Consider the following 12,519-nt stretch of genomic DNA (forward strand, 5'->3'; position numbering starts at 1 on the left):
GGTGTTATGTGGACATGTGTCCGGAAACGCTTAATTTCCATGTTAGAGCTCATTTTAGTTTCGTTAGTTGGTAGAGGCGGTCCAATTCAAAAATGGCTCTGAGCACTATGGGACTCAACTGCTGAGGTCATTAGTCCCCTAGAACTTAGAACTAGTTAAACCTAACTAACCTAAGGACATCACAAAAATCCATGCCCGAGGCAGGATTCGAACCTGCGACCATAGCGGTCTTGCGGTTCCAGACTGCAGCGCCTTTAACCACACGGCCACTTCGGCCGGCGCCAATTCCATGGCCTCCACGCTCTCCTGACCTCAACCCTCTTGACTTTCATTTATGGGGGCATTTGAAAGCTCTTGTCTACGCAACCCCGATACCAAATGTAGAGACTCTTCGTGCTCATGTTGTGGACAGCTGTGATACAATACGCCATTCTCCAGGGCTGCATCAGCACATCAGGGATTCCATGCAACAGAGGGTGGATGCATGTATCCTCGCTAACGGAGGACACTTTGAACATTTCCTGTAACAAAGTTTTTGAAGTCACGCTGGTACGTTCTGTTGCTGTGTGTTTCCATTCCATGATTAATGTGATTTGAAGAGAAGTATTAAAATGAGCTCTAACATGGAAAGTAAGCGTTTCCGGACACATGTCCACATAACATATTTTCTTTCTTTGTGTGTGAGGAATGTTTCCTGAAAGTCTGGCAGTACCTTTTTGTAACACCCTGTATATCAGTAGCCTGTCATTTATCGTATAATGAATGAAGTACGTTCTCGCTGTGTGTGTAGATAGCCTTCTCAGTATCACATCCCTTTAGAATTCCTTACTGTGACTTTGACAATATATTATTTGTTGTCAGATGGTTAAGTATCGACTGAATGCTACCTTTACTAAAATTTTCAAGAGTGCTGGGAATTGTGAAATTGGTTGGAAAGTTGATGGTATTCACTTATCTTCTCTCTTAAATAAAGTTTTAACTTCAGCATATTTCAGCTACTCAGGAAATGTTTCACTGACAAATGGCAGACTACACAAATAACTTACTAAGCCTGATTCACTGTAGAGCGTCACGTCACGTCTCGTCACACTACGTCACGTCAACTTCAGGGTGTATTCCCATTGGACGTCACGTCACATCAGTTTGCTTACCCTAGTACTGAGTCTTGAAAGCGAGGTTATGAGTTACCGTTCCTGATACTAAATATCAGAATACAGTATCGGAATTGAGGAACTTGATCGGTCTTCTGTGGTAAAGTGCTGAGAAGTGAAACAACATTTCAAAACAATGGATTTATTTGATAGCTAAAATACATACACACAAACACATCAAACAATAAAACTAAGGGAATAAAAAGAAACACTTTACCTTATTCATTATGTTTTTCTTTTCTCACGTAATTAATAATGTGATAAACAAATATATTCTTCTCCTTCATTAGAGACGAATTTTTCGTTTACTTTGCTATTTAATGAAAACCACTTCATCAAACTATGTTCGTATTTATCTACAGAGTAGGCTTCAGCTGATTGTATGTTATTTGTAAAACCTAAATAATTTTTCGTTTTCAGATATCTGACCTCACTTGTGAAAGAACAATCAATGGAAAGAATATCCAAGTCGTCACGGAAAATTTGCAATTTACCACAAAAAAGGCTTAAAAACAAAGTATTATTTAACAAGGGACGAAAGTATAAAATCCACTACTATAGCACAAGTGACTTTCGCGAAAATAAGTTCACTTCCGATGCTAACAGACGTCGTCACCGTCAAAATTTTCTTCCTTAGAAGCCATGACGTGACGTAACGGTCCGTTGAGTGAGTGAGTGAATGCTGACATTTAAAATGTATTGCGATATGTCCTGAAGTGACGTTACGTGACGCGTCGGTCAGTGCGAATTGGACTTCATTAACTTTCTGCCATTTGTAGTGTCAGTTGAAGCGTTGTGTTTCTATTAACTCTGATTCATGATCGTAGTTTGGTATCTGTGCTTTTGTAATGGTTGATGAGCTTTGCAACGTGCTTTGATAGTTGTGGTGGTGGATGAATGTTTTGGGAAATTTTATAAACACGTGTACAAATGTTGTAATAATTTTTCGTAGTTTTGAATTATAATGTTAGACGATGATGATCCGGTTATGCAGGAGGTTTGTTACTCTTTATGAATGTTGATTTTGTAGTGATACTAAAACTTGTTTACTTTCGGCATGTGTGTGGTAAAAATATGGTTTGTGTGTGTATACAACGAATGTCAGGAAAGCAAGTAAATTGTTTTGAAAAGAAAAGAGTGAATATCTCCTTTATGACCATTTATAACACAGCCACATTTGTTTAGGTCGTTTTTTTGAAGACGCAAGCATCGGAAAATCCTCACGATAAGTGTTTAAGTGTAGTTTGTACACGCTTTATTTAATGCTCTTGCAAATTGTAGAGAAAACACAATGCCAATGTAGAGCGTCACTTCTATAGTAGCACTCCTGCATGGGAAATGTGCATTCAGAAGTTTTGTAGTCTCTAGAGTGTTAACTTAATTTCAAAGCTCTCAAGCAAGTTGGCACTTGCCAACCTAATCTAGACCTCGGACTACATTACTGACCAGTCTTACCACAGCCAATATTACGGTGGTAGACAATGTCGCTTCACACATTAACCAATCTGTAATTGTATCAGCTACCAACCTAATGTTTCTATTGTCAGAGTATCTCTGTGGTATGGTATGGTTGTTGTTGGCCACAGTCTTGAAAGGAATTGAAATTATACTTATTAGTCCCTTAAATGTAGCTATAGCCACCCTATTCATTGATTGCATTACAGAAACAGTTTGATGTGATGGCTACATTGACATTTTAAACACGATAATGAAAAGTTTGTGGCTAGGAATATTATCAAGGTGGTTGAAAATTCTGAAAACATTTTTCTCTTTCTCGCATTTAGACTTCATCTCATTATTCAGTTCTCAGACCGGATAATCATTGATATCCGATGATGTTAGTAGCCACTTAAGTGTAAGGAGGCGATATTAGAGGCTACTGTGATTGCCAAGGAGTCTGTGATGTGTGATGGCTAGATTACACTATTGTCTTGGCTGCCAGCATATAGTTTGTCAATGTTTGAAAATCTGCCCCCCCCCCCCCCCCCATCAAGTATAGTAGTAAACATACTGGCTAAAAGCATATATTAATCTACACTTATTTATTTATTTATTTTTTTTAGCCACCACCAGGCGTTGTTGCTCTAACAGCTTGCTTCTCATTCACTAATGCCAGGCAATAGAAAGTTAAATAAAAGCTGCAGTCCCCTCATACTCCAATCACATATTGAGTTCTGTAACATTTTTTACAGTGCAAAACATCTGTATAAAATTTACTAGTTACACAAGCCTTAGAATAAGCCATTGTGATGAGGGCCATGTGCAAGGCTGAAATGTTGGTCAAGATATCATGATAAGCCCATTAAAGGTGGCAATGGTTAGAATGCCTATGTTCTCGGTTTTTCCCCAAATGAGATTCATCACCATTCTTATCAAACTACTATAGTCGTATACTGGCATTAGAGCATTGATAAGAGCTAACTTGAAAATTTGAGGCTTTGTGTAGGAGAGATGACCTTTTTCAAGAAGGTCACTAAAGCAGGCTAGTGCGTTGAGGATAACTTGGAGATTGCGATTGAACTGGAGACATAGATGGGATTTTAATAACTATTTTCTAGCCACCAAGAGGAAGAGAGGTGAATTCATGTGGTGCTTTGCCTGTCAAATGGGGATGTTAAACTCTGTGAACTACATTGTGTGATTTGAGTGGAATAGGCTGTAAGTTGGCACTGAATTTCAGCATCTCTTTTTCTTTCTAGTCCATACTCATAACAAAATTTTCACAAGCACTCTTCAAATGAACCGGATTATACAGCTATGTGCCTTGCAAAAGACTGAAAGAAGATAATGACAAAATCACCTCTATTAGGAAAGTGCCCAGGAGTCAATCCATACCAAGTGGTCCAAGAAAAAAATAATTGGTTGCTTGACCATCTCAGAAAAATTTTATACTTGCTGTGTGAATTCTCCAATGTTTAGTAGTCACAAAAATATTATTTTAAAAAAATTCTTTATAATTTTGAAGTGGTGGCCATATTTATTTCAGGCCGCATGCGTGTTTTTTGTATTTGCAACCATCTACATTTTTTACGGTTATTCAGTAGTGGGTTGTCCTAAGCCTCTCAGATAAAATGCATTTAGTTCAACATGCTGTGGGCTAGCAAATTAACATCATTATTACTTAACTGAATGTATTCTTTAATATATTCTTAATAGTTCAAAGTTATCAGCCACAAATTAAAAAAAAAAAAAAAAAAAAAAAAAAAAATCGTCAATTTTTGAACAGTAGTTTTCCTAAGAAAGATTAATTTCTCAGCTTTAATATTTTTTGTGCTATTACACTGTATAGTAGTATAATTACTTTTTATAGAATATAGCTTACACTAAAAAATACACTATTTTAAAAAATTAATTTTTTTTAATATTTTCATTTTGTGGGGCCTGCCATATCTTTGTTAGGGAACCAGATAAAAAATCTGAAAATTTCACAGTTAATAGACCTTTATGATATCAATCTTCGGTATAAATTTCAACTTTGAGAGATTCGATTGGAAGTTATGGAAAAAAATTCCAAATGTGAGTCAAAAATACGTTTTTTAACTTCTGTGATATCTAGGCTTATGGAGTAAAATATATTCGTTACAATATGTAATTTAATCATATCTATGATTACTTAATTTTTTATTCAAAATAAGCCTACTAATTACATTATATTGTTCTCTTGTCATTTGTTTTTAGTATATCGCTTCCAGCTTCTCCATCACACAATCTCTCATCCTTTGGCCTGGACCTTCACACATGTGTGATTAGCTGATTGTCAAATTAATTTAACTCAGTATCCTTGGACATGCTATATACCTTATGTATTGCATCATATGTCCTCTATCCAAATTAGATCTGTCCTTTCTCATGCTGATAGGCTGGTCGTTATTATCACAATGGACACAGGTACCTTTTGTTGCTTGTTATCTGTAACTTACGTATATTAGCTCACTTAAGACCCCCCTCCCGCAAAAAAAAGACACCTTCTTGGCTTGGTTTATGAAATTTCTGGTCTGACTGAGTGGTTTACTTGATTTTTAATGATAGGAAGCAAGGCGTCATGAGCTGTAACAGTGGAAAGAGCAGTGAATGAAATATCCAAACTTATAATTATTTGGTTCTTTGAAGTGGTCTCTCTATAATAATACAGGAAGGGGTGGGGTTGGGTTGTTAGTACCCCTATCGGGCGCCTCCCCAGGTGGCGGATAGGGGAATGCCTCCTAGATATAGGTGGTACTGGGGAAATCAAATACCCAGGGCGGACCAAAAACTAACGAAAGGTAGCGTCTGAACTCCTAGAGGAGCGGCTACAAACAGCGTCTGTTCTCCATGTTAGGAGCGGCTGAACACACACTCTGGAGCTTACAATCCCAGTTTTAACCTCGGAATGGCCCAAAAAGCCATCTCCCCCCTGAATTTCGAATAACTATGCATGATGTCAATTTCTCTAGATAGAACTACTCCAGGAGGTAACCAATCCTCCGCCGCTAACAGCAGCGCAATCAGGCCTAAGGATTCTGGAGAGCCTGAAGCACCATGTCGTTCAAGAAATTCAAAATCCTCTAAACTGAAGAAAAACAACGTACATTTCTTTGGAACCCTAAATATTAACTCGCTCTTGAAGCCGGGAAAACTGAAGCAGCTCACCAAAGTCTTGAAGGTATATAAAATCCAAATATGTGCACTGCAGGAAACCAGATTTACAGATGAAGATTTAATGGATTATGAAGGATACAGGATATTTAAAGGAAAGAAAGGCTGGAACCCATGTGGAAGAGGCCTTCCCCACCTTGGAACAGGCTTCATCGTGAAATCTAACTGGGTAAACTCAATAACCGACTTCCAGTCACCTAACGAACGCTTGTCTTTTCTCACATTCCGCACCGTAAATGAAACCTATACACTTATTAATTGCCACGCACCCATCAACAATGACAATAAGAAAAACCCTCAGAAAGTAGATACATATTGGGAATCTCTAGACCACGAACTTTCTAAAATCCCAACATCAAATGTGAAAATACTGTCTGGGGACCTCAATGCACAAATAGGCCAAGAAAAAAAATACAAAAAAACAGTAGGAAACTACCCGGCTCACAAAAGGACAAACAGAAATGGAGAAGGATTAATAGAACTATGCAAGGGTCATAACTTAAAATTAATGTCTACAAATTTCAAAAAACCTCCTAAGAAACAGAAAACATGGAAATCACCAAACACAAGTATTGGAGAGTTCCAGATAGATCACATAGCCATCACACACTATAATCAAAAAGAAATAATGAATGTGAGAGTTCGGAAAGGGGGAAACATTGTAACTGACCACTACTTATCGACAATCAAATTAAATTTCATACCACAAAGAAAGAAACAAATACAAAACAGGAAAACTCAAAAGATAGACGCAAACATCTTGAAAGAGAAAAGAGAAGAATTCTGTCAAAACATAGTTATATGTTCTGATAAATGGGAAGATATAAAAGAAGGAATGATAAGATCTGCTCAAGAAGTCGCAAAAATGAAAAAGAGAAAGAAACACGAATGGTGGGATGAGATATGTGAGGAAGCAATAGAACAAAGGATGAAGGCATGGAAGAAATGGCACTCAACCAAAAGTGATAAGGACTACCTGGAGTTCAAACAGCAAAGATCTTCTACAGCAAAACTCATTAGATCAGTAAAAAGACTATTTGAAAAGAACCAACTTACACAAATGGATAAAGATTTTAAGAGAAACAATAACAGATCCTTTTACAGCACATTCAGACAGAAACTACAAAAATATGTAGCACCAAATCTGTGTTTTAAAGATACCAGTGGAAAACTGGCAATGAATAATGAAGAAAACTGTGAAATATTAGCAAAATATTTTGAACAACTCCTCAACTGTCAGGAACCTATTGAAAAATTACCAGCCAACACCCCAAACACAGTAAACAATAATTCTGAACCCCCATGCCTCATAGAAATCAGAGAAATCATTAAAAACCTTAAGAACAATAAAGCACCAGGGGAAGACATGATAATTGCAGAAATGTGGAAAAGTGTGGATAATACAACTCAAGAAAAACTACTGGGAATAATCAATGACATTTGGAGAACGGAACGTATACCGAAAGAATGGAAAACTGCATTAATCCACCCCATCTTCAAGAAAGGGGATAAAACCGATGCAAATATCTACAGAGGGATATCTTTACTTCCAGTAACGTATAAAATTCTATCTAAGGCCCTACAAAACAGATTGGAGAAACAACTTGATCAAGAAATTGGTGAATACCAAGCAGGCTTTAGGAAGGGAAGATCTTGTGTGGAGCAAATTTTAAACTTGAAGTTAATTATTAAATATAGACGATTAAGAGGAAAAGACATCTTTATCACGTTTGTTGACTTCAAGAAGGCGTACAACTCCGTTGACAGAACAACCTTGGTTAACATCCTTAGTGAGTTTGGAGCAGACAAGAAAACAGTCGCAATCGTCAAAGAAACACACACGGATACCTATGCAAAAGTAAAGTTCCGTGGTGAGGTATCCAGACCATTCAAAATCAGAACAGGATTAAGACAAGGAGATGGGTTGTCACCTACCCTATTCAACTGTGTGTTAGAAAAAGTTATTAGAGAGTGGAGGAAGAAAACGACTGAAGAAGGAATACAAAAAATCAGATTAGGAAGAATAAAGGATGGATTAGAAGTAGATTGCCTCGCTTTTGCTGATGACTTAGCGATTCTGGCAGGAAGTTTGGAAGAAGCAGTCAAAGAGATCAATATTCTGAATGAAACAGCAGAAAAAGCAGGACTGAAAATCTCCTTTGAAAAGACAGAGTACCTAACCAATGTAAAAGAGGCACCGAACAATATAATTACAAAGTATGGCCAGATAAAGAAGGTTTTTAATTTCAAATATTTAGGGGAAATCATCCAGCCCAATGCTTCAGATAAAGAAGGAAATAAAACAAGAACAAGAAAAATGGAAATGGCATTCCAGCTAGCAAAGAATGTGTACAACAAGAAGTCAGTATCAATTAACGCAAAAATAAGGCACTACAACACTGTGATTAAGCCAGAGTGTCTGTATGCATTTAAATGTTTAGCAATGAACACTAACAAGGAAATGGAAGCTATAGCAAAAAAGGAGCGAAAAATCATTAGAAGAGTACTTGGGCCGAGGTTTGAGAATGGGACTTGGAAGCTTAGAAGTAATACAGAAGTGTATGACAAAATTGAGAAAGTGGGAGATACTATGAGGAAGAGAAGAGTAAGCTTTTACGCCCATTTGAAAAGAATGAATGATGAAAGGCTGACAAAGAAAATATTCATGTTTTTTGACAAGAACCCCAGAACCCAAATTACCTGGTTCAAAGAAGTCAAAGCAGACTTAGAGGAGATGGGTATAGGAGAAGATGATATAACCAACAGAGACTTAATGAGAGACAAAATTCAACATTTTGAAGGATTTGAAGTGAAGAAGAGAAGAACTGGAGGAACAGTGTGGACAGAAGACCGAAGGGAGCAGCACAGAGAGAGATTGAAGACATATTGGCAGAAGAGAAAAGAGGAGGAGCGCAATAGGAGAAATGTACATTGAAAAATAGTTGTTTAACGCGGTCCCTAGACGGCCAAAATCGGAATTAAAAAAAATAAAAAAAATACAGGAAGGGAAGAGGGTGTGATAGTGATTGTTCAAAACTCCTGGGTGTGTGTATTAATCAGAAATATAATTAGAAACCAAATATTGCAAGTGCGTAATACATTCAAGAACATAATGCATTAATTCAGCAACACTCACTCTACTTGTAATTAGGAAATGAACTTATATTACATATTTTCATTCATTGATGTTTATTAAATAATTTACTGGGGCAGTTCCACACACACACACACACACACACACACACACACACACACACAAAGTATTCATTGCATATTGTTGTGCTGAAATTATAGTATCTGGTATATGTGCGCGCACAAACTGGGTCAATGGAAGCGTCCGATTCCACATGTCGGCTTTGACCCATGACATAAGGCTGTTGTGGTGTGTGACATCACGACGGCGTGGAGTTTAGTTTGTGAAAGTGGCTTGTTTGTAGGTGTCGTTTTGATGTGATCGGTGGTGCTCTCTGGTGGTGCGTGTATGTGTTGTGTGTTAGCTGATGTTTTTGGTTTAGTTTGCGTGTATGGCGTGTTTATAGGTGGCGTATTGTTGCAGTCGGTGGTTCTCTCTGGTGGTGTGTGTATGGGTAGTGTGTTATGTGGCATATGGGGTTCATTTGCATGGTAGCATTGCATGTGTGTGGTATTGGTGGTGACTGTGCTTTCAGCGGAATATTTTGGTTTTGTTATGTTGACGTTATTGTAGTTTTTTTTCTGTTCTTCGTATGTGAATTTTGGTAAATTGCTTTGTTTATGTCTGTGGTGGGTGTGGATATGCCTGACAAAGTCAACAGTTTTTGGTTGTCGGCAATGATGGGGGACAGTGCGTTCTCTCTAAGTAGGATTAAGTGTGGTGGTGGTGGTGGTGGTGGTGGTGGTGAAAGATTTGATTGTGTGATATCAGTTGTTTCGGTTGACTTATATGAGTCAAGGGAAGTGTTCGATTCCAATTTTGATTTTGTAGGTTTTTTGTGTTAAGAATTAGTGTGTTGGTGATGAAATTTTTGAGATTTATAGTGTTGTATCGGTTGTTCCTGTTGACCTATACAGGTTAAGGGTAGTGATCGATTCCACTGGATTTTGTGTGTAGTGGAATTTGGAAAGGTTGTGGGGTCTTGTTATTTTAGTGTTTTTTTGTCGTTTGGTGTACTGGCGTGTGTTTATATTTAGTTTGTCCCCACCCAGAAACCTCCAATTTCCCCCACTTGTCCCGTTAGTTTCATGATTGTTTTGATCCTTTTTCATGTTTGTTGTCATGTTTACATGATGGCGTCATAAGAGTGGTATGGGATTTGTTGTGAATGGTCGTTTCCACCATATTGGTGACGTCATTGGTCAAAGCAGAGGGGTGGAATTGGGCACTTCCATGTTTTAGGCAATTCACTTTAAAGAATTAGATATACTAAAAACAGCTTCTCAGTACATTCAGAGTTCCCTCTTACGAAGATTGTAATGAAGCATCAGGCATGGTTTGAAATTAGTAGTACATAGCATTCATAAATATAGGACTAGGAGCAAAAATAGGCTCCATTGTCCACAACTTAATCTTACTAATGCACAGAAAGGAGCTAAGTATGCAGCCATAAAAATATTTGAACACCACACTCGTACTGGCAGTTATTGGGGGTTTTGAAAACAGATTTAAATCATTTCTACTTGACAACTCATAGGCTTACTCCATAGATGAATAAATAGTATTATGTAAATGCCTTCACAGAGGAAATGTGTGTCATTTCTAAACCTACTAACATGACTCAAATCAAAATAATGTAGCACCCGCACTAATTATAATAATAATAATAAATCTGTTTAGTTATTCTTCTTGTTCCACTTGTTTTGGTAGTGTCTAATTGCCGAGTGGTATATGTACAATAGATATAAAATTCTAGTTAAATTTATGGTGTCACATGTGGTGATGTGCTGTTCATATTTATTACATGTGGAGGAAAGGTGGGGTGTGATGTCATTAGTATATACATTAATACTAACTGAGGTATACTGACATTAGCACACTACTACTTTTCATGGTGATATGATTCTTAGGAGCTACAGTGTTCATTCGCAGAATGTGTTATTTATCTATGACTTTATTTCCAGTGGATGAGTGGCATTTTTCAGGCTGCAGGAACATGTTTGTACTGCATGTATGATCTTATCTGTGTATGAATTGGGACATATATTTAATGAAACTGGGTTTATTAAATTATTGATTAGTATTTGGGGACTGGCATTTTGGATGTGGCTAGCATTGAATGCACTTGCCATTCTCCTCTTATGAAGGTGTGAAATTCTCTGTTTCAGTTGATCATGGCTATTACCAGTCCTCAGCTATAGAGTAGATAGACAAGACACAAACTAAAAATAATGTTCAAGGATACAGAAATTGACCTGAAACACTGAAAATATGTTATTTACCAGGTTACACATTTCAAGTTAAACACCTAATGATCAGTGTTGTATCCACGCAAAGAAGAAGGGCGACTGAAAATATCAAATTAAACATTTTAAGCTAATTTCATTGAACAACTTCCAGCAGAAAAAGATTATTTGTGTTATGGTGAACACATTGAAACTGTGTAACTACCTACCAATGATGGTAATAAAAGTATAAAAGAGAGCTTGATGATTCCAGGAGAGGTGATGGGGGGAGGGGCCGGGGGAGAGAGGGAGGCGAGTCCAAGCTTGAAAAAACTTTACTTTGTATTTACTCTGACCATACAGAGAATCATATCAGCATACTGAAGGACTGCACATCTCTCACATACAAGAGCTGTATGTGTCACTTTAAATTTAGTACTCATACGGTTGGCAGAACTGCATCCTTATGCGGTCAGCGGAGGCGTCTGATCCCACCCTTCAGCTTTGACCTGTAACGTGAGAGTGTTGTGGTGTGGACATCACGACGGCACGGAGTTTAGTTTATGAGTTGTTTGTGTTTGTAGCTGTCGTCTTGTTGTGTTACTGCATGGATTTTAGTTTGAGTTTGTTGTGTTTGTAGATGTCGTCTTGTTGCGGTGGGTGGTGTGTGTATGGGGTGCGTGTTATGTGGTGTATTGGGTTCATTTGATTGTCATTGTTTGTAGTGTGAATTAATTTGTATTGACTGTGATTGAAGAATGGAACTTGGTTTTAGTGAGTTACCAGTAAATTTTTTGTTTGTTTATGTGACTGTGATGTCACTTGGTGTTATTGGTTTGTTGTTTGTCGTGCAGTAAGACATTTAATTTATTTTGTGGCTTCTTTTGCACACATGAGACTGGTGTGAGTGAGAGGACGGTTTTAGATGGCTTTCTTTTTGTAGGGTAGTTTGTTCAGAATATGTTAAGTATAGGAGTAAGTTGGGTGGACTGGTGGTGGTTGTTGAGATAGATGAGTGGCAGTTTGGGAAGAGAAAATATGGGAAGGGTAAGTCTCCGGTCGGTTTATGGGTGTGGAGGGCCGTTATTTCGGGTGAGGGGGGGGGGGGGGGGGTATGGAGATAGGTTGTGGGTGGGTTTGGAGTTTTTTTGTTTTTGGGTTTTTTTTGGGGGGGTTGTGGCTGTGGCTTTGTTTGTTTGATTGGGGTGGCTGACCTAGTGTGTAGTGCCGGAATTTTTTTATGTCTATCATTCACGAGTTATGATGTTTTGTGTGTTTTTTCATGTGTTGCTGGTTTGGTGTCATTTATCGCAGGTGTAGGTGTTTGATGTTTTGGCATTGTCACTTGTGGTTGATTTATGTAATGTAAGGGAAG

General features: G+C 37.8%; 1 protein-coding gene across 1 annotated transcript in view; it reads left to right on the top strand.

The window, feature by feature from the left end:
- The first annotated feature begins 2,004 nt into the window (after positions 1–2,004).
- Positions 2,005–12,519, top strand: part of LOC124594754 (DNA-directed RNA polymerase III subunit RPC5) — a 114,827-nt gene continuing 104,312 nt past the window's right edge. Inside the window, exon 1 of the mRNA XM_047133138.1 lies at positions 2,005–2,148. Coding sequence (XP_046989094.1) covers positions 2,116–2,148 — 33 coding nt within the window. The 5' untranslated portion in view covers positions 2,005–2,115. The remainder of the gene's footprint in view (positions 2,149–12,519) is intronic.

This window comes from Schistocerca americana, chromosome 2 (genome assembly GCF_021461395.2).
Source record: "Schistocerca americana isolate TAMUIC-IGC-003095 chromosome 2, iqSchAmer2.1, whole genome shotgun sequence".
Classification (NCBI taxonomy): domain Eukaryota; kingdom Metazoa; phylum Arthropoda; class Insecta; order Orthoptera; family Acrididae; genus Schistocerca; species Schistocerca americana.